The sequence below is a fragment of the Xenopus laevis genome, chromosome 6S (genome assembly GCF_017654675.1).
Source record: "Xenopus laevis strain J_2021 chromosome 6S, Xenopus_laevis_v10.1, whole genome shotgun sequence".
Lineage (NCBI taxonomy): Eukaryota > Metazoa > Chordata > Amphibia > Anura > Pipidae > Xenopus > Xenopus laevis.
The window spans coordinates 87,625,013-87,648,574 of NC_054382.1; the positions used below are offsets into that span (position 1 = coordinate 87,625,013).

The 23,562-nt window shown below is 35.0% G+C and overlaps 1 protein-coding gene across 3 annotated transcripts in view; it reads left to right on the forward strand.

Moving 5' to 3' along the window:
- Positions 1-19,867, forward strand: part of rttn.S (rotatin S homeolog) — an 87,418-nt gene extending 67,551 nt beyond the window's left edge. For 2 of the 3 annotated variants that reach the window (XM_041567781.1, XM_041567780.1), the window contains exons 39-51: positions 730-817; positions 3,297-3,450; positions 4,078-4,215; positions 4,963-5,153; positions 6,108-6,213; positions 8,125-8,222; positions 9,357-9,434; positions 9,527-9,653; positions 10,449-10,651; positions 11,109-11,376; positions 16,297-16,400; positions 17,196-17,265; positions 19,412-19,867. In XM_041567781.1, coding sequence (XP_041423715.1) covers positions 730-817; positions 3,297-3,450; positions 4,078-4,215; positions 4,963-5,153; positions 6,108-6,213; positions 8,125-8,222; positions 9,357-9,434; positions 9,527-9,653; positions 10,449-10,651; positions 11,109-11,376; positions 16,297-16,400; positions 17,196-17,265; positions 19,412-19,491 — 1,705 coding nt within the window. In that variant the 3' untranslated portion in view covers positions 19,492-19,867. The remainder of the gene's footprint in view (positions 1-729; positions 818-3,296; positions 3,451-4,077; positions 4,216-4,962; positions 5,154-6,107; positions 6,214-8,124; positions 8,223-9,356; positions 9,435-9,526; positions 9,654-10,448; positions 10,652-11,108; positions 11,377-16,296; positions 16,401-17,195; positions 17,266-19,411) is intronic. The other variant, XM_018223613.2, reaches the window with a different exon arrangement.
- Positions 19,868-23,562: the final 3,695 nt, after the last annotated feature.

A 23,562-nucleotide genomic window follows, 5' to 3' on the forward strand; every position in this document is an offset into this window, starting at 1 on the left:
GGCTGCTGTTAAAAGACAATTTTTTCCTATGAGTTGATAGCTGGCTGTCTTTAAAGGAAAACTATACCCCCCCCCCCTTGAATATGTAAGCAACCGTTTATTGTGGCATATTAAAGAATGTTACCAAACTGGTATATATAGTTACGGTAAGTAAGTATTGCCCTTTTACATCTTTTCCTTTGAGCCCCCATTTTATGATGTTCTCTGTGCTGCCTCAAAGATCATCTGACCATAAATAATTCAGCTGTAACAGGAAGAAGTGTGGAAGCTGAAGACAGAACTTTGTCTGTTAATTGGCTCATGTGACCTAATATGTATGGTTTGTTTATGTGCACTGTGAATCTTAGGATCCCAGGGGGTGCCCCTTGGTTCTTAAAATGGCAATTTTCTATTTAGGAATAATAGCACATGCTACTAAAAAAAATATATGGTTTATATTATTTACATGAAGCCAGGTTTTACATACAAACTGTTTTATGCAGTATATTTTTTATATAGCCTACATTGTTCAGGGCTATAGTTTTCCTTTAACAAAGTCAAAGTTTACAGGATAATAATAGATATAGAATAATAGGGGCTGGCCAAACAATAAATAGTAATAAAAGAAAACAATTAGAAAACAAAGAGCAGCCTATAGTATTCATGTTTCTTGAGTATGATTTTAAAATGTCACATATAAATTAATGCATTTTAGACAATGATCATGTAACATTTCTAATTTTTTCACAGCCTTCTAACACCTGGGCTGCTGGAAAGGTGCTTTTCTGATCTCAAGGCTCAACTTACTCATGGCCAAGCAAAAATCACAATGTTGCAGGTCAGTATTTCTTGTTGCAGCTGGAGAGAATAGGGCAGTGTTAATGAAGTTGTTTTATAAATGTATATCTTTGTATATTTAATTTTTTTTATGTAGTGTCTGTTTAGTCCTTGATTAATGTGCCTCTATGATCAGAATATTTTTGACTACGGGCACATACTTTTGCTATAATTACAGGAAGATACTCTAAACTAGTGGTCCCCAACCTTTTTTTTCAACCGTGAGCTAAATTCAATTGTAAAAAGAGTTGGGGAGCAGCACAAGCATGAAAAAAATATTCTGGGGGTGCCAAATATGGACTGTTGGTTATTTTGTAGCAACTTAGTGGGCTGGAAGCCTACAGGAGGCTCTATTTGGCAGTACATCTGGTTTATGCATCCAAAACTTGCCTCCAATCCAAGAATTAAAAAATAGGCACTTGCTTTAAGGCCACAGCCAAAGACAGGGTTAGCAACATATTGCTCATGAGGCACTTGTTGTGGATCACTACTCTAAGGGTAAGGGCACACCTGGCAATTCGGGGAGTTCTTCTTTGGGGCGACTAATCTCCCCGAACGCCTTCCCCCTATCTTGCGCTGGCTATAATGAAAAGTTGCCTGCAGCATGGCAAACGCGGCGCTTCGTTACGGCCGACTTCAGAATAAAAAGCGACGTTTGTGTCATGCCGCAGGCGACTTTTCATTATAGCCGGCGCAAAACAGGGGGAAGGCGTTCGAGGAGGTTAGTCGCCCCAAAGAAGAGGCAACTAAATCTCCCCGAATCGCCAGATGTGTCCTTACCCTAAACCGTATTATTTATTCTATGGTTGTGTTTCTCATATATAATACTTTAGCTTAATATGCCTAGCTTCCAGCTCTCCTTTCCGCGACTACTCATAACTTTTGGTTTAGTAAATCAGCTCTCCTTCAGCCACAATGCCTGTATGTCCTGTGATTAAGAAGAAGAATAACAGAACTTTGCAAATTATTGTGGTAGTTGGAATTTCAGGTGCAGTTGAGTTGATTTCTGTAATTGCCATTTTCTGTTATATATTGAATATAGTCTTTTGACTGCTACGCATTCTACAGCTGATTCTGACTGATTCTTTGGTTTGGTTTTAAACCAATAAGAGTACAGGTATGTGATCAGTTATCAAGAAAGCATCCAAATTAGAGAGAGACTCTCCCCCATAGACTCCATTTTATTTAAATACTCCACTTTTTAAATGATTTCCTTTTTCTTTGTAATAATAAAACAGCACCTTGTACTTGATCCTAACTAATATATAAAGAATCCCTATTGGAAGCAGAACAACCTATTAGGTTTATTTAATGTTTACTTGATTTTCTAGTGGATTTAAGGTATGAAGATCCAAATTACCGAAAACCCCAGGCCCTGAGCATTCTAGATAATAGATCCCATACCTGTAATCTTAAGGCATTTCAAAAAGTTGTATTCTTATAGTATTATACTTAATGTACATATGTTATTGTGTATTTATTTGTGAAAAACTATATAATTATCATCAGCAACTGTGTTTCTTTGTAGTCTTTGTGATTGCATGTTCAAGGAGCATTTACATAACCTATATGCAGCTATTGACCCCTATCCCTAAAGCATACCAAAAAAAGCAGAGGCTAGGTTTGAAGTAGTATGTTTCAAACTGTAAAAACGAGTTCTAATTAGATAGAATAAGTAGAAATAAATCTTCACCTTTCATTCAAACTCTGCTGGATACAAACGTTTACTACCAATATGATTTTTATTGTTGCAGACAATTTATTTAACACATTTATTTTGTTATAATAGACTGTATATTGACATAATATCTAAGACTGCAAACAGGCCAACATTCTCCTTTAATGAAGAAAACTTATGAATAGTGATGAGCAACATTTTTCGCCAGGTTTGAAGCGAAAAAGACTGACTCCAATGGATGGAAAAAAAATTGTTGTGCGTCAAAAATTTGTTGCTCGTAAAATTCAATGTATTTTTCAATGCAAATTTTTAGCAAAGCGAAACAGGTCAGATTCGCCCCTTACTACCTGAAGCTAGTCTAACATGCATATATTGCTACTTGTATCTGCAGTTCTGTACATTCTTGTGTTTATTTACAATTAAAGATTGGTGGGACATACAAGTGCTACTTGTTATTAAACATGGTAGAAAGGAAGTCCCTTCTCCACGTCAAAGTGCTCTAAATCAGAGTATGTGGAAAGTAAAGACATATTGCAAGGTAATAAGTAGAGCCTTGTAAAATAGTTGAGATATTTGCCCCCTAAGTTCCAATACTGAATCAGACACTGCTGAGGAAGGGTTTGAGCTTAGTTTAAAAGGCTGAGGGTGATTTCTGTACAGAGGAATTCAGTCATGTTCTTCCAGAGACCTCAGTTCGCTACTGCTCAGATCTGTTTTGTTCAACACTTACAACAGCATATTTGTGTAAATTACAGGAAAGATGTTTACAATGTTTTTATAAAACTCTGTTGATCTTTTCTAGGTAATTGCCCTGTGTCAATATTTATCTTCCATGTCAGGACTTTCCCAAGCATGTCTGCTTGCAAATGCCAATCTTGTTGTGCAGGACGAAATTATAAATCCAATGCTTGCTGTGATATTTTCTTCCCTGTCCATAAAGAATAACAAATCTTGGGGTAAGTCACATTCAATTATACACTACCTTCTCCACAGTTAATCAAAATAATTCCCTAAATTGACCGTAATTTTAGCACAAACCCACTTAAAAGGGTGTAGGACATGGTTTGTCAAGTCTAAATGTAGCCTTGTTACTGAAATTACATCAGTAAGTTTATTCTATTTACGGGAAAGCTTGTGGTATATCTATAATAAATACAACTTTAATTTTACAAGCCTGACCTCTAGGAGATTCCATTTTAGAGTGCCTGCCTATACTGCATATTCATTCATGTCTACCCCATTGTTTGCACTGGTACTTTTATTTCAGAAAATAAAATACAAAATATTGTTAAAAATAATTCAGGGCTACCTTCATTGGAATCGAGGCCTATTGTGTTTTGTCCTCTCATACCCTAAAACACAGACAAAGTTGCTTTGCAATATATTAGGAACTGCTGCTGTATTTATATATGTTATAATTTAGTAACACATATGATGCACTTTAACTCTTATGGGTTGGTGTGAGAGGATAGTTAATATAGATCACTTTTGCAGTGTTTGCAAAGCACCCAGAGCAATAAAATAGGTCTGGCTATACAATTGTAGCATAATTTATTTTACATATTTGTCATTTTTTTCCCCAGACACTGAACTGCTTTATGCCATTTATCAGGCATGGACAGACACATTTACATTTTTAGCAGTATTGTTGAGAAAGAGTGGTCAAATTATCCTTTTTCAACTGGAAGCCGTGCTAGCAAAATATGGAAATATTCTGCAGAGTAAGTGTAGACCTATTGTGTGAAAAATATTAATGTGCCAGTACATATTATTCTATATATATTATTCTATATATATATATATATATATATATATATATATATATATATATATATATATATATATATATATATATATATATATATATATATATATATATAGAAGGAAAGTGCTATAAAAAGCAGTATTTCTGGTTGATTTATTGAAAATCTCTGCAAAAACCCTACTTGCCGCCCATCTTTTCCACTTTCTGCTGCCTCCCAGGCTGTGCAAGAGAGTCGGCACACTGCATTGTAAAATAGGAACCAATCAGAAGCTAGGCTGATCTGATGGGGAACTAAAGCCTGGTTGCTTGTGTGTCTGCAGGGCTGTGATTGGCTATTCCCCGTCCTGGTCTGCTTTTAGCAGGCGCTGTTGAGACCAGCCACCCCTCATTTAAAAAACCTACATGGACCTTAGCAGATCTATAGGGAGCTATAAAGGGGCCATTTTTATAGATAATGATACTTTTTAGCCCAGAGTGAAACCATCACAATATTTTATTCATTATTGCCTAGAAAATTGGGGGGATTTTTGATTATGCTATATGTCTCTTTTAATTTAGCTGATATAATTGTGTATGTATGTGTGTATATAGTTTTATTCAACCAAACGTTCCTTTATTGTTCTTTTGAGGCAAAGGAAAGCAGTGGCACATTCCCACATTTTGGTAATTATATGAACCTAGTAACCTCTTTTTCTTCTTCAAGATACCGTGGATGAGTGTTTAAGCCTAGCAACATTCCATCCAAAGCTCTATTCAGCCTGTCTGCAGTTCCTTTCATTACTCTTCAGTGAAGAAAAACAACAAAAGCTATCTCCATCCACCACTACAGCTCTTTGTTCACTCTTAGATGGAAATGAAAACATGGGATATGTCCTTTGCAAGTCACTCCTTCAGGTTATTATTTAATAATTGTGAGATATATTCATATCCGATTGAACTCTGTTATGAGGAGAAAAGATGCAGCTTATTCCCATTGGCTAGAATTCCAGTGTAAATATTAAGTATAACTTGTTTGTTATGTGTGGAGCTTGACTCACGGAATAAGCCTGGGCTACAGGGTGTAGGGGGGGGGCTAAATATATATATATTGTTTTGCATTTTATTTTCCCATTAGATAAGGTATCCTCTACTATTTCTTGTCTGTATACCAACATCATTGTATTAATATAATTATACATGCAAGGAATGGTAAATCAAAACTGGTATACCTATCTGGATTTGCTGGGGAAATCCAACTTGACAGCTGGAAACAGGTTATACTTTCTATGGTGGTTTTCTTTTGTTGTCAGAAATACACTATACTGTCCAAGGGTCAGGCTCTACATACTGCTCACTTGTTTAACTAAAGCTAAAAGCTATAATTTCATGTTTCTTGTGATATGATTGGAATACAAGTTACACCATAAAAGGCATTTTAACAAAAGCTATTTAAGTTCTTAGTCGAATTACCCATTTAAACTGTCTGCACACCTTCCCCCCCCCCCACTTTCCTTATTTTGCATCAGTATGCTACTGTAATATAGTTTATATTGTGCAGAGAGATTACACTAAACCTGTACAAATTTTTTTTCCACTACACCCTAATGAAGTGATCCATTTATCGATCCATAGCCCTTTTGTTATTCTGTGGTTAGTTCAATATGCAATACGCATGGCGATACTGTTAAGACATCTCTGCAACATACAATAATGTTAATGGAGTATCTTGAACTTTTTAATTCCAGTCTTGCAGCTGTTTTTTTTCCAGTTCAATATACTATATAAAAGCATGCTATAGATGTGATACTGCTGATATTGTATTCTCATGTTCATTTCCATCTGGAAGATATCACAATGTCTTTCTTACAGAGCTGTGATGAAAAGGCTACAGATGACCCCCTCAGACAAATCTGTACACAAACTTTAATCCTGCTGTTGGCTGTTAGCAGAAGTGCAAGGAAGTACAGTGTAGAAGGTGATTATTGATTATTGTTTCATCAAAGCTGTAATGAATATGCCATTGTTTTTACTTTCATCAAACTTTAATTGATGAAGTAATAATGAACACTACAATTTGTACATTTCTTAGTCATTGTTCTGCCTTGGGAGTGGGCAATATTACAGCAGTATTATATTTACAGTATGTTAATATTCTGCCTTTTGTATATCCCTCCCCATCTCATATTTCCAGTTACAGCTGTTAATTACCTGCAGTGATCTCATCCGTTCATTATCACTGTAGCACAAAAACATGTATTTACCAGAAATGATTTAAAACACAAACTCAGTCACCGTGCTAGCATCAGCATTTTATATTTTAAGGCAGCAATCATACACACCTGCCACAACCGAGCATTCTTTGTCCACTCTAAGAAGTATTCAAGACATTTCCTTGTATTATGGACTTGGCTGCTTTTGTAGAGAAAACTGTGGCAAATGCGATTACAATTTGTCTGTGTCATTTGACTGGCTGTCAGTCCTGCTTAATAAGTCAACGCATGTCTGAGGACCTTATTACAGTGTCCTTGTACTTGCAGTGTATTTTCAGCTAGCCCATTAAATGTTACTTTTCATATCCTCTAAACTGTTTCAGTATAAACCAGCATTCATTTGGACAACACTTCTCCCCCCCCCCATGCATCAATCTTCAATTAAAGTTCCACCTTAAGAAAAACTTCCTAAAGCTTGATGACCACTACTAGCTGCTTTTAAATCAATCCTACAAAAAAAGGCAGCAAAGGAGAAAATATATATTTGCTATCTTATAATTAGCACTTGGTTATATGCAAAGTCACAACTTTTGACTCCTACCTAATGACGCTGCATATGTACAGGTATGAGCTAGACAATAATCTAGTAGCAAATACTTAAGGCCTACATTTTTGTCTGCTGACTTAACAGGAGATTTAGAGTATAGCAATGGCTCAACTTTTTTAACACCGTGTACTGAATTCTAGTTTTGACCAGATGTTAGCAGACTTGCCAATCTAGGCAATGTATGTACAGGTATAGTATCTGTTCTCCAGAAAACTTAGGACTTGGGGTTTTCCAGATAAAAAATCTTTCCATAATTTGGATCTTTATATTTTTAGTGCACTAAAAAATCATTTAAACATCAAACCCAATAGGCCCGTTCTGCCTCTAATAAGAGTTCATTAAAACTTATTATGAATCAAGTACAAGGTACTGTTTAATTGTTAGAGTAAAAGTAAATCATTTTTAAAAATGTTAATTATTTTGAAAAAATGGAGTCTATGGGAGACGGCGTTTCTGTAATTCTGAGCTTTATGGATAACGGTCTAATACAGTGATCCCCAACCAGTAGCTAGCGAGCAACATGTTGCTCTCCAACCCCTTGGATTTTGCTCCCAGTGGTCTCAAAGCAGGTGCTTATTTTTGCATTCCTGGCTTGGAGGCAAGTTTTGTTTGTATAAAAACCATGTGCACTTCCAAACATACTCAATGTAGGTAGACAATCCACATAGGGGCTACGAAATGGTCAACCAAAGCACTTATCTGGCACCTTAGGAACATTTTTCTTGCTAGTGTTGCTCCCCAACACCGTTTACTTCTGAATGTTGCTCACGGGTTCAAAAGGTTGGGGATCTCTGGTCTAATACATGTAGTCTGGTCAATATATAGAGCGCCGTCCTCATAAAGACTACCTCCACAGTTGCTATACCCTCACCTTTTCACTATGCCGCGTTCTAGTCACATACAGATAACTGAAATACTGCCAAACTGTACAAATTTTCCATCTATTTTCTCTTTTCTGAATGCATTTCTTTTTGAAGTATGTTTACTTTATATGTGAACATGTTGAACAGAAAATAAGATGTAAAGCACAAATCTTTTTTTGTTTTTTGTTTTTTTTAATCCTATTTAGCTCACTTGGTAGATAGTTGTATTGAAGAAATGAAACACATTTACGCCCAACTAAACCTTGATTCCCTGAGGCCTGGGAAACCAACACACAGGAAAAAGGTATCTATGAAATGTGCTTAACCTTTGCAACAACCGTAGATAGTCTTCTGTACCCGACATAAAATATTGTTTGGATAGAAAGCTTTGCAAATCAAAATGTTTTATAATGAAAGAATATCATTTTATGATATATATTTTTTAAAAATATTTCATTACAAAATTGACCTCAACAGGTACTGGATAGCAAAATATACTGTAAAACGTGCATATATCTACCAAGCAGTGTACTGTCAGTGTTAAGAGTGTAAAGTGAACTACGAATACCCCTTTTTCTGCTTGCCATAGAAAGCAAACCTTCAAATATTCATGCACCTCTGCTGGGGGATATGGTTTATGATTTTGTTACTGACTTTTCTATGGACAAGTTGCAGTGGCAAACTTAGGTCATTCCTATGGATCTTAAAGGGCTTGTTCACCTGAAATTACAATTTTTACCGTGTTTGTAACCTTGTTTCCAGCGAAAACATTCCCGACCAAGGCCCTCCAATAAGGCTCAAACTGAAAATGTCTGACAAACACTGGCAGAAAGTAAACTTTATCTGGTCACACGAGTATCTACAAATCTATGCTCCTTTTGTACAAAAAAAAAAAAAGGGAATTTGCACTTTATACTGAAAAATATACATCAGTATAAATATTGATTTTGGTTTAAGCTATCTTTCAGTTAGGCTTAAACAGTTTACTTACCTAGTGGTAGGTGTTCTTGGGTGCTAGACTGTTTTAGGAATCCTAAAAATTCTCAGATGACGACCTTCTGACATCCTGAATATCTATAGTCGTACGTCTATAATAGTTATCGCATTTATATCAGTTTACATACATTAACAAAGAGCATATTGCAACTTTTATGCACAATGAATACAGGCATCCTTTTTATTGTTTGCAGGTGTCTGTTATTTTATGTATACCATACTTACAGATAACATTATGTAGAACATATGTACAAATAAAATGGTAATAAAGTTTGTTTGGCACCCAGTATCCCTGCAGCTGTCTAACTTTCAGGTGGAATTTCCTATTTACACTGGAATTTTAATTTTGGGCATAACAATTCATTTTGATCATTTTTTTAATGCTGCAGTTCTAACTTGTTTGTGCTCGTTTCTCAACTTTGCATATGTTTTAATTTTTTAGGAGGAAAATCATCTGAAACAGCTAAAAGTTCTCATGCAAACTCTAAGGAATTGTCTTTATCAGAATGAGGAAGGAAAAGTAAGCATTAAAAGAGCCCCTGAAATATAATCATCAACCAAAGAACAGAAGTAATATTTATATTATCTATATATTTTCCGTATATTTAATAGGATGCAGCTTTAAATTCCCAGTTTCCTTTTGTTCTACAATCTCTTTGGCCTTGGTTATTGATGGATGATGCATTGATGCAAGGTGCTCTGCAATTACTTTGTGTCTACACAGCACACTACCCTGCAGGTAAAGGAAAATGTCCATATACCTCTTAATTGGATGATAACCAGCATAACATAATCTTAATTTTAAGGCCTAGCTACATTGACTGAGTTAGTCTGAAATTGATTTAAAGGATTATCCATTACACCCAGATCTGTTTTCATTGGTTTTAAAGTTCTATACTCTTACAATATTGTAGAAGAAGTAAAGTCCTCCTGTGGTTGTGATAGTCAGCTGGTTTTTTTGACATTGTGTACTCTTGGTTTTGACCCCATAAACAGTCTATAAATAGCAAGATAAATTTGGTTTGCAGAAGCCTTTACTTGTACAAATAACGTTGACATTTTGACACTGATCTCAGTCTAAAGGGATTATTTACTAAAGTCTTGCGTTTTTTCTGGTCCAACTTTTAAAGGAGAAAACACAATTGTTACATAGAGAGAAAAAAAAAATATATTTTTTGATTTAATAAACCCCAATGGTATTAAAAGTCAGAATAAAAAAGTACTCCAACTCAGACCTGCCAAGTTCATGTAGAAGTCAATGGTGGATGTCCCGTTTACAATTGGAAGATATCTTCATCTGTACTGGGTTTTGTTCTTTAATCTGAAGATTTCATGGTTTTCAGGGGATAATCTGAAAAAAATCTGGTCATAGTGGTTAGAAAAAATAGAAAAAAAATAGTGAGAACATTTCAGATTTTGATAACCCCCTAAGTGTTTTTTTTTTTTTAACACAAGTTTTAATCCTTCACGTTTGTTTGTTTAATAGTTTACATTCTCATTTTTCTAACTTTTTTTTTTTTTTTTCTTTGAAAAGCTTGTACTTCATTATGTTTGGCAAACACTGGAATGGCAGCACCACAACCCTTCCCAAAAACTGCTGCGAGTAATTCCCTTATGCACAGCATATTGAAGATAGCCTCTGATTCTGCTTCTAATAACGGCATTGTTCAACAGATGGCTTTTGCACTTCTTTCAAATCTTGTTGTAATTCAGGACTCCAAATGTATTATTCAAAAGGTACGTTTTTTAGTAACAACAAAATTGTGCTCAAACAAATAGAAGACTGAACTGGTTCACTTCTTTCTGTTGAGAAAACGATGACCCCATGATTGACTCTTTTTTGCAGAATTTGCGTATATGTGATTAATTTCAGAGGGAATAGGTTTGTGCTTTAGTCATCACCTCACCTTTTGTGTAAATAATTATGCAAGTGTGTTGAATGCAGCTAAATATAGTGCAAATGAGACTGATTGGATAAGAGATGTTTTAAGTCAATGAAGGTGTATGTTGGTATATTTGCATTTTACAGTTAGTGGTATGCCTTCATATTTATTCATTTGCCACACAATTGTCTCCATCAAATCCAGTTGGGAGGAAATTATTCACTTTTACTATCTCAATCACTTCTTACTGTATACAAAGCTGCTATTTTGCTATTCTGACGTTAATCTCTTTTGATTTGTTTTTTTGGCAGAGTAACTTTCTACAAAACTTTCTTTCCCTTTCACTGCCAAAAGTTGGAACCAAAAGCCTTTGTGTCTTGGCCAATAATTGGCTGAAATTTCTTTGGAACTTGTCAATGGGGACTGATGGTCAACAAATGATCCTGAAACTGAAAGGAAGTTTAGACCTTCTTGTTGAGATGACAAAATACAAACATAAAATCAATTCCCCTATAGCCTTGCTTATTTTGCATAATGTCTGTTTCAGTACAGCAAATAAAGCCAAGATACTGTCAAACGGTAAATATTTTCTCTTTTGGTCACTTTGGGTGAAAATATAACAATTAAAGACTTGAAATATTGATATTAGCATTCCAGCTACAGTTTGTGATTCATTATATGATATATAGAGGCATAATACAGATGCTTTTATATGTTTGGTAGAAGAGAGCAACATGTTTTGGCTTTTGCTATTTGATATATGTTGACTTATTTTTAAAATTACACAACGCAAGACAAATGTTGTTTACAAATGGTCAACTTCATCTTCTAAAAATATTTAGATTTTTTTTTCCATTTGTCCTAAAAAAAATATTTGTCTTTTTATGCCATTTGTTTAAAACACACATTGAAATATGACCTACAAATTCATTTAAGTGGCAAATATTTTGCCATTTTTAAAGTTGCTCTTTCATGTAGTGGTAGTAAACATAGCAACGGTTAATAGCTGGGTTTTTGCAGAGGCAAAGTTTGTTGTAACCTCCACAACCAATCTACATTAAGCATTGTCTGTACTTTAAATCCAGACGTTTCTGTTTTGAAATATTATTTCTATTAATTAGACATTGCAAGCCTCCCCTTGTTTTTACTTTTTCTAAGTTGCTATTCAAGTACATATTTTCAAATGCTAAACATTTACATCGATAATATTCTAAATAATCAGATAACATAATTAACATGCTCAATTTTAATGACATATGCAGTCTGCCTGCTCTTTTTTTGAATAGTTCAGCCTCTATTCTTTGCATGGCATTGTAACAAATATTACAATAAACCATCTCCATCCCCACCATGTAATATATATCAATAGCTGTGTGCAGTATAGACTTATACCCACAGTCCATACAAACTAGTATGTGCTCCAAAGACAGTCTCGAAAGGCCTAAGTCTACGAATGCAAATGCATCTGTCTCAAGTGGAGGCCCTGAGACAGAGATGCATTTGAACAAGTGAAATTAATCTTAAGGGGCATTGCCGGTACCTGTCCTTAGAAAATATCCTTAGCTGTCCTTGTGTGCATTGCAAGCTTGTCATTTATATTCAAGTCTCGGGAATGCAAAGGCAGTCCAGACCTCTATATTTCATTGCTTTAAGTTTTTTACAAAATGACTTAGAGCTATACTTTGAATCATTGTCTTGCTGAAATTGTTTGAAGAGGGTGAGGCCTGCATATTGACAAAGACAAGCATATAAGTGTTTTATAGAAAAGTCGCACATATAATAGTATTCACATAAGTTGGCTTAAAGTGTGGCCTTGTAGTAGGTTGTTTGTAAAGAGTTTACAGATCACTCCAGATTTAAGTACTTCAATTTCTGTTCTTGCCTTGACTCAACACTTCAATATAACTTCCATGCCATAGCAATATTATCAAGTATTCTAGATATAATGGTTAAAAGGCACAGCTGGATACATTGACAGATAGTTCTCCTGCTTGCTAAAGATTGACTTTAATCATTTCAATTTCTCTGTCAACTTTTTAGAGAGTCATAGTTCTGATAAAGCAGAAACCACAAACTCATCTGAGACATTTAAAAACAGTTTGTTTAAAGGAGAACTAACTCTTGTTTAAAGGAGAACTAACTCTTAGCTAGAGAGGTATGACAGAAATGCTCCACATTATGTTTTGGGCTTCTGTACCAGACTAAGGCACCACAGCCCTTTAGCAATATAGTTCTGAGTCTCCAAAGATGCCCCAGTAGCCCCCCATCTTCTTTTCTGCTGTTAGTTACTAAGCTTTTGGACCTAACCACAATATACTAAATATACATTATTTAAATGTCACAATATTAGACTGATTAGTAATTCAGATTATTGGTACATGGCAACTTAGAAAGCAGCACCAAATTTAATAATTTAGAATAGAATTCATTTATATGACCAGTAATGCTAATTTTCTGCTCAATGTTTCGCAACCACCCCCTAAGTTTAGCTTGCCAACAGTTGCCCAAAGTAGGCTGAGCATGTGCAGAATACATGAAACCACATTGTACCAATTGAGGTTATGTTTACTTGTGTTCATGCAGAGGTTTAGGGCTGCCTTATGTTTTACATGGCAAGGCAAAATGTAATGCAAATAAATTTCCTTAAAATTATTTTTTGATGTAGCCATATTCATCAAGTGCCCTAGCCATCTTTGCTCATGCTTGCTTTCTAAGGCTTCTGTGTTGTCACATTAGACTGCTGTATAAATAAAGTGTACAGCAACCCCATACATTATTTATAAAACATACATAACTTCAGTAGTTAAAAAGAATTATGGTAGTCATTTCCAATAAGGATAATATTGTAAACATCTCTGGTTTATGTATTTTCACACACATACATCTATAACTAACTATTTGCACTAAACAGAGCAAAATCTGTAATTTGAAAGTAGTCACATACTACAAGCAAAACAAATCGCCAATCCATCGAGAAGTCCTCTCTATAAACAAACCCCTCCATTTGTTATGCTTTCATATGAGGAGAAGTTCATATAAATGTTTATCTGGAAAGCTGTTATCCAGAAAGCTCCTAATTACAGAAAGGCTGTCTCCTATAGACTCCCATTTTATCTAAATAATACATATTTAAACATTATTTCTTTTTTCTCTGTTATAATAACACAGTAACTTGTATATGATCCAAACTAAGATATAATTAATCCTTATTGGTAGCAAAACCAACCTATCGGGTTTATTTAATGTTTACATGATTTTCTAGTAGACCTAAGGGGGCAAATTTACTAAAGGGCGAAGTCGCTAACGCTAGCGGAAATTTGCGTGACGTCATTTCGTTACTTCGCCGATTTACTAATGGGTGGTGGTGTATATTCGCTAGCAAAGTGGACGCACTCTAGTGCTACTTCGCACCCTTACTCCAGGCGAAGTTGCGCTATTTTATTTTATGAAGGTTTCCCAGGCTTGTGTAGTGTAATGTATTTGCTGCTACATATACGTCCATTGTACGTTAACTTGGCGCCGTATGCAAATTAGGCATCGCTAGCGTAACTTCGCTTTGCTTGACAAATTAACGGTAACGCAACTTCGCTACCTTTGGCCTCCCTGAGCGCAACTTCGGATTTTAGTGAATTAGTGGCGCCCTGGCGAGACATCGCCTGGCGAAGTGCAGCGTAGCCAACGCTGGCGCAAGTTCGAAGGTTAGTTAATTTGCCTCAAGGTATGAAGATTCAAATTACGGAAAGATCTATTATCGGGAAAGCTCCAGGTCCCGAGCATTCTGGATCACAGGTCCCATACGGTTTGTAACTTTACTTCTAATTTCAGATTTAGACCAGTTTACTGCAAAATTAGCACAATAGGAATATGTTTAGCACAAGCATTATTCATTAAACGAATGATAAAAAGGTGATATTTTATACCTTTTTAAATTCAGATAAATTGAAATGCTGCTGGGCTGATAAGTATATAGCTCCTAGTACTTAAGTGCTCTATTCGGCTTTAATGGCTGCTACTATGGCTTTATAGCAGCTTATTTATATAAAGTATAGTAGAGCTTTTAAAGCAAAAGCTATTTTTTTACTAGTGCAGGGTAATGGCACATTATGCTTAAGTGCATATAAAACTTTCATTTTGTTACTTTATCATAAGTAGAGCAAAACACAGATCAAAGCTCCACTTTTCTCTATGCTTAAAGGAATTGTTCAGTGTAAAAATAAAAACTGAGTAAATAGGCTGTGCAAAATAAAAAATGTTTGTAATATAGTTACATCTAGTCACTCCAGCCTTTATACATTACATTTTTGGCTAAGATAATAGCCAGAACACTACTTCTTGCTTGTCAGCTCCCTTGGTTTCCACTGATTGGTTACCAGGCAGTAACCAATCAGTGACTTGAGGGGGGGTATATGGGTCATAACTGTTTGCTTTTGAATCTGAGCTGAATGCTAAGTATCAATTGCAAACTCCCTGAACAGTTATATCCCATATGGCCCCCCTTAACGTCACTGACTAACTCAGAGTTAGAGAGCTGAAAAGCAGGAAATAGTGTTCTGTTAGACATCCAGTCACTCCAGCCTTATACATTACATTTGTGGCTAACTAACTATATTAGAAAAAGTTTTTTTATTTTGTACAGCCTATCTATTTAGCCAATTTTTATTTTTACACTGTTTACTATTTACTACAAAATGCTTCCTTTAAATGTATCCGTTCTCGCGCTAGTAGCACAAACAAGCCAAAATGTTTTGAAAACATCTAGGGGCCCATTTACTCGAGTGAAGGAATAGAATAAAAAAAACTTTGTATTTCGAATGTTTTTATTTTGGCTACTTCGACCATCGAATTGGCTACTTCGACTACGACTTCGAATCGAACGATTCGAACTAAAAATTGTTCGACCATTCGATAGTCGAAGTACTGTCTCTTTAAAAAAAACTTTGACCCCCTACTTCGCCACCTAAAACCTACCGAGGTGCCATGTTAGCCTATGGGGAAGGTCCCAAATTTTTTGCACGAAGAAAAATCGTTCGATCGATGGATTAAAATCCTTCGAATCTAACGATTGAACGATTTTTCGTTCGATCAAACTATTTGATGTAAATCCTTCGACTTCGATATTCGAAGTCGAAGGGTTTACATTCGGCAGTCGAATATGGAGGGTTAATTAACCCTCCATATTCAACCCTATGTAAATCTGCCCCTTACTGTTCTTTTCAGTGTTCTCCTATAGACTGTTTCTCTATAGTTGGTGCTTATCTGTACTCTATAGATTTTTTGATCAACATGGTTCAGATAACATAAACATAAAAACATTTTTTTTGTCAGTGGTCCTAATAGCACACCCACTAGCATGTGGTTACCTGGGCATACACCACATATTGGTTTCAACGGTTGATTTTTTTAAGATCATATTACTATATTTACATATCTTGGAGTTAACAGTTCATGCTTCTTTTAATATGTTATTTAATAATATATTCATAAGTACTGTTTTCTTAGATAAAGTTGTGGCTGTGCTTTCTGCTTGTCTGGAAAGTGACAATCTCCTTGACCAGCAAATAGGATGTTCTGCGTTATGGGCTCTACTTCACAGTTATCAAAAGGTATGTTAAAAGGCAAAGCCAAACACATTTAAGGAAAGTCAGATGAAATTATCATTAAGTTGATTTTTATTTGTGGGTATCTAGCTTTGTAGCACCCACACTATAGCAAAGCAATTCCTTATACAGATATAGGATCCTTTATCCAGAAAGCTCTGAATTATGACAAGGACATAGACTCCATTTTAATCAAATAATTCAAATTTGCAAAACAATCCTACTGGGTTTATTTAATATTTAAATTATTTTGATTTGATTTAAGGCATATTGATCCAAATTGACAGAAAGAAATGTACATTTTATTTTGAAACCCCAGGTTTCTGAGCATTCTGGATAACCGGTCCTATACCTGTACAAATCCACAACACCTAAACATTTGATATACTGTAGCATGGAGGTTTCCAGGGCAATGAATGTGTATCTATGAATCTATGAAGTAAAAATAAATCATTCCATTTTTACAACAATGAACCTACTATGGCCTAGAATTGAGACCTGCAGATCAAATACCCTTTATTTATAAGTCTTCGTAAGTCATTATTAATGTGGATTGGAGCAGCGCCTTGAAAGGTTATCTGGGTAATCTATTTGGTATTTTTCTGTTGCGCACACAGTAATAACAAAATGTGCTAAATACTTGTACTTCTCTGAATATTTTCAGTGGATATGATTTTTTTTAGTGGGGCCAAACAATGTTCCTGCACTGGGCTCTTTCTTTTATATTCATATATCAATCCCAAAGAAGTCTAATATATTACCTGATATATTGTATGATAGTAAATTCTACTTCTGTTTCAGGCCAAAGCTACTCTCAAGAATCCATTGATAAGGGGAAGAATAGAAGAAGCTTTGTCTACATTAAAGAAAAGTAAGTTCCTAATTATAAACAAAAGGTCCTAAAAAATAATTGGCAGCATTTTACCTACAGTATTTTATAAAATTTGCAATTGGTTTTCATTTTTAATTAATTGTCGCTTTTGAGTTATTTAGCCTTTTATTCTGAGGCTCTCCAATTTGCAATTTCAGCAATCTGGTTTCTAGGATCCAAATAACCTTAGCAACCGTGCATTGGTTTAAACAAGAGACTGGAATATAAATAGAGGCCTGAATAGAAAGATCAGTAATAAAAGGTAGTAATTACAATATATTTGTAGCCTTACAGAGCATTTGTTTTTGTTTTTTTAGTCAGTGACCCCCCATCCCATTTGAAAGCTAGAAAGTCAGAAGAAGGCAAATAATTAAAAATTATATTAAAAAAAATACAGTGAAACCTCAATTTTACATTTTAAGTTTTCCCTTATGTTTTGTGCTCCCACCTATAATACATTTCCTTGATTTTACATTTCCATTTCCTCGATTTTACACCACATTTTTCTGGTCCCCTAAAAAATTTAAAATGGGGTTTCTACTGTAATGAAGACCAATTGAAAAGTTGCTTAGAATTGGGCATTCTATAAAATACTACAAGTTAGTCTAAAGGTGAGCCTCCCCTTTAGGGGCCAATTCTATCATGCTGTGTAAAACATTGGAGGAAAGCTTCAATGGTGATGTTGCCTACAGAAACCAATCAGATCTTTGCTTTTGTTTTCTAACGTGTAGGTGACTGTTGAAAACTAATTGCCGATTGGTTGGAGAAAAAACATCACCGATGATGTACCAATAGCAAAGTTTTACATAGCATGATAAATAAGCCCCTATCTGGGCATTTATAAATACAAATATGGGGATTTGTTATCCAGAATGCTTGGGACCTGGCTTTTTCTGCATAAGAGGACCTTCGGTAATTTGGATCTCCATACCTTAAGTCTACTAAAGAATATGTTTTATTTTTTCTGTAATGTGGATTGATATTGGATGACTTGCATTTTCTGAAGAACTGTATGTGTATGAACATTTGTTGCAAGTCAATTTGTAATTGTTGAAATTTCAATAAAGATTATTGAAAAAAAAAAGTCTACTAAAGAATAGTTTAAACATTGGCTTAACCCAATAGGATTATTACTGCCTTCAATGAGGAATAATTTATATCTTATTTGGGATCAAGCACGAGAGTTTTTTTGCTGAGAAAAGGGAGCCAACTTTAAAAATCTGAATTATTTGATTAAAATAAAGTCTAAGGGAGATGACCTTCCTGTCATTTAGAGCTTTCTGGATTATGGGTTTCCATATACCAGATTCTATAGCTTGTATATTATTTACAGGATATTCTTGACTAATTTTAAAAGTTTTTTTTTTTTAAACATTCTTTATTTTTACTTTTTATAAACGTAGGTGGGGATACAGAAGGCTATAGGGGGGGAATCAAAAATAGTATATATCGGGTTACATCATAATAATTCAAGACATATCTGACAGCAGGTCAATATCTAGACATCATCACAACAAGTAAACCAACGGAGCAAATGATTCCTAGTATTTATGGCCTGAATGCTCTATGTTAAGTCTAGTCATAATATACTTTAAAGGAATTGTTCAGTGTAAAAATAAAAACTTGGTAAATAGATAGGCTGTACAAAATAAATAATGTTTCTAATATAGTTAGCCAAAAATGTAACGTATAAAGACTGGAGTGACTGGATGTCTAACATAATAGCCAGAACACTACTTCCTGCTTTTCAGCTCTCTTGGTTTACACTGACTGATTACCCTGGCTACCAGGCAGTAACCAATCAGTGACTTGAGGGGGGGCCACATGGGTCATATCTGTTGCTTTTGAATCTGAGCTGAATGCTGAGGATCAAATACAAACTCACTGAACAGAAATGTACCATGTGGCCCCCCTTCAAGTCGCTGACTAACTCAGAGTTATAGAGCTGAAAAGCAGGAAGTTGTGTTCTATACATTACATTTTTGGTTAACTAACTATATTAGAAACATTTTTTATTTTGCACAGCCTATCTATTTACCCAGTTTTTATTTTCACGCTGAACTGTTCCTTTAAATATAAGTTATTTTATTGACAAATATATTCTTTATATTAACCTATTGTTTATTATGTTTCTACTTATTTTCAGATCCCAGTGCCTTAAAAGGGAAACTTGAACTTTATCATTTAAAGTGTTTGGAAAATCTGGATCTCCTTCTGAGCAACTAAGAGTTTTTTTTGTTTGTTTGTTTGTATAAGTGTTTTTGTTTGTTTCTGTTGAATCTTATGTTTGAAAACGTCCTTGATTGAAATTCATCTTAGAATACAAATAACATTTCAGTTTAGGTAGTGATCAGTTTACATTACTCGCTCTGTTTCCTGCTTGAAACACAAGCCAAAAACAAGAAAAAAGATAATTGAAAAGAAATTGATATTTTTCAGTAAATGAATGTAAAATGTAGCAGAGGTACTTTATTTGTTAATGTAACCAAGCCTGAGCTGTATGAAACAAAGCTTTATATAATGTATATACTTGTCTTCTAATACATTTCCATGATTTTTAATATATATTTTTTATAAAATAAAAAAAACACTTAAATTATTAGTATGTTTTTGGTATGGTCTTATTTTGGAATGAAGTTACTTTTTTATGGTTTAATTACATTTTATATATACCTTATATTAATTAGAAACAAGCTTTGCACAGTACTTAGTGTAAGTCAGTTATGTACCAAACTGTAAGATTTTGAGGGGACAGAAACACCCAAATATCCCTGTAATGGGGCTTCTCTCCTCATCAACCCAACTGTAAAAAAATTAACACAGTACAGGTACAGGATACATTATCCAGAAAGTTCCGAATTATGGAAAGATCATCGCCCATAGACTCAATTTTATCTAAATAATCACAATTTTTAATAAATAAATAATAAAACAGTATTTTGTACTTGATCCAAACTAAGATATAATGAATCTTTATTGGAAGCAAAACCAGACTATTGAGTTTATTTAATGTACATATAATTTCGTAGTAGATTATATTTATCAATGGTCAAATTTCGAATTGAAAAAACTTCGAAATTCGAATTCAAAAAGACCAACCGAAATGAAGCCGGAGTTTTGGGTTGAATAGGTTCTTTTTTGGGTCGAATAGGGCCGTTTTCAATCAAATAGGTCCGTGTTAGGCCGAATTCGAATAGAAGGAATAGCGATTTAGATCAAATTTGATTCAAATTTTTTCCCAAAAACAAACTTTGATATTCAGATTCAACACATCAGAGTACAGCAACGTTTCAGGCAAGCTATATGCCCCATATATATATATATATATATATATATATATATATATATATATATATATATATATAACAGCATATCCTTGATAAAGGTTCCTGTGAGGGACCAAATGGACTCCAATGCAAAATCGTGTAAATCGGGGTGCACAGTCACATCCAATATATAGAAGGATCCTTGAGAAAGATCCTAATGAGGACTGAAACATTGGACTCTGGTACAATGTATTGACAATAAAAAAAAAAGTGGCTCCTGGCTAGCTTGTGTTGCTTGAGATCTCAGAACCCAAATCTGTTGACATGACATCACTACTCAGCGTCAAGCCGCTTCTACTCTGCCGCTCCAGTTGCAGATCAAATCGGCACATTCACCTCTTTAATGTCTCCACCGAACTACTGGTACACTCTATGGTTGTTGTAATCCTCATCAACTAATCTTTTCTCTCTCGAATCTCAATAAATCTGCTTTATATGAATCAATGGTTTTCCGCAGTGTGCCCAATGTCTCTGTAACACATGGATATGTTAACAGAGTTTTATTCTGACTTTCAAGGGTAACCATTTCTTTTTACACTTTTGACAATTCACTGCTCACTTTTTCAATAACTATTACCAGAGGACTGGGGAACAGCAATTTAATACACCTATCCATTTGCAACAAAATTCTGGGTTTATACAGCCAGTAGTAGGTTCATTAGTTCAAAGAAAATACCTTATAGATTTTTTACAAGTAAAGTAACCTGACAGGAACAATCCATGTAAATCAAGGTCCACCAACACGTCCGGTTCAGCAGATCTTTATAAACGTCTTTCATAGTGTTCATCTGTATATGTGTGCTGCCAAAGGATGAAGTGTATAATATAGTGGATAATGTACCCCCTACTGTTATTTATAAAGATGTTATAAGTCACAGAGGAGTTATGTGACCATGCTTTAATACAGATCACAGAACTCCTCAGTGACTTCTGATATCTTTATAAATCACAGTAGGGGGTACATTATTCATTACAAACGGCAATCTTCCAGCACACTTTATATGTATTTTCTTCTGGGGAGCACGCAAAACATGTGTCCACCTTCACATACCTTATAGCTCAAAGTCAAAAGATAGCAGCACTCCCATCTTGTAAAGATAAAACCGCCTTTATTTTTTCCATATGGACCCTTCCAGGTCCTTTCTCAAGCTGACAAAGATACTTTGTCAGTTTGAGAGAGGACCTGTAGGGTCCGAAACCTTGCTGGAGTTGCCGTATGAAATAATAAAAGTGGTTTTATCTTTACAAGGTGGGAGTGCTTGTACATTATTCATTATAATCTACAGTTTTTGTGTGCAATGTCTTGCTTCCTTTCTTTCATGTATGTTCTGCAAAATGCATGTGTGTTCACCTTATTTCATTTTGTTTCTGGAGTTGCCCTGTACTCCCTTGCTTGTTCCTTTTATATGTGCTGCTTCTGATTTTGTTTAGCATATTTTAATTTTACCTGCCATGGGTGACACCATCAGGTGCAATGGAGGATGAGGGAAAAAAACATAATGAGTGAGACGGTGGACATGGAGGATGGGAGGGATAGATTTTGAGTGAGACTTGTTATGGTGGGAGGGGGAGTGAGACTGGAGTGAGATCCTGCAAGGCTGGAAAGAGACTGGAGAGGCATCATGGTAAGGCAGAGCAAAACCGGAGATGGAGGGGCAGGGAAAGAGAGACCTGAAAGGAAATAAGAGACCAATAGTTGAGAGGGACAGAGACAAAAGCAGCGAGACTATAAAGTAAGAGAGCTGTGTCTGAAAGTCTGTAGGAGGGAGTCGCGAATGGAGGGAAAGCTGCAGGAAGAAGCCGCAGCTGCAAATGCTATGACTTATAAACGGTGCATGCAGACGTAGGAACACGCCGTTTATATAGTGAATAAGATATCACTATTGTAAAGTATAAGGATGTTATACGTCACCAAGGAGTTCCATGACCATATAAAAGCGTGAGGCTGAAGGCCAAGTGCTTTTATACAGGTCATGGAACACTGATATTTTCCAACAAGGGATACTTTATTCTAATACTCACGTGACAAAAAAGTGCCCTTAGGGGTGCGAAAGCGCAGGTTAGATGGAGATGCAGATATATTTTTAACCTTTGTACAAATAAAATTACTTTTTAACTGAATCCTTTGGTCCTGTGGATTCGTTTGAGTTCCGGTCAGCTCTGAAAGCTCTAATACCACTAGAATTTGACCTTCCAGTCTATTAAAAATCATGTAAACATTAATTAAACCCAGTAGGACTGTTTTGTCTACAATAAGGATTAGTTATATCTAAGGTGGGATCAAGTACAAGGTACTGTTTTATTATTACAGAAAAAAAGCAAAAGGAAATCATTTGTAAAAATCGGAATGATCTGATTAAAATGTAGTGTATGGGAAATGATCTTCCCGTAATGCAGCAATTTCTGAATAATGTGTTTATGGATAATGGATCCCAACTTGTGTCAACATGGAAGAACTTATTTCTGAAGCCTGGGTTAAGGCACTAATGTACATCAGGTTTTTTTGTTTTTTTTTCATTCTATGATGGTTAAAGAAAAAGGACGTGTCTATAAATAGGGTAGAACCAAAGTGTAAAACCTATTAGCTTCCTGTGTTCTTTATACGCATAAAGGCTGCTTGAGAAGATGGTCTGTATGTGGCTGCTGTTTCTGCACCTAAGTAAAAGTAAGTATTTAATGTACCTTTTTTAGTAATTACCTTATGCGATCAACTGTATTCGCTTCATTTATTAGGTGGTTAGAAATTATTTCTAAAATAAAAATACATTGAATCAAATAATCATAATCAAGAAAGTGATCCTAAAGACCATAGTGCCAGTCAGTAAATATGGCAATGTATTTGTTGTGTATAAATTACGTTATTTATAACTGACACATAAACACAGGACTTTAAAGAGATTATACATGGTTCTTGTACATTAAGCACTGTGCATTTTTTATATATGATGGCATATTTATAAAAAGGTGTAAA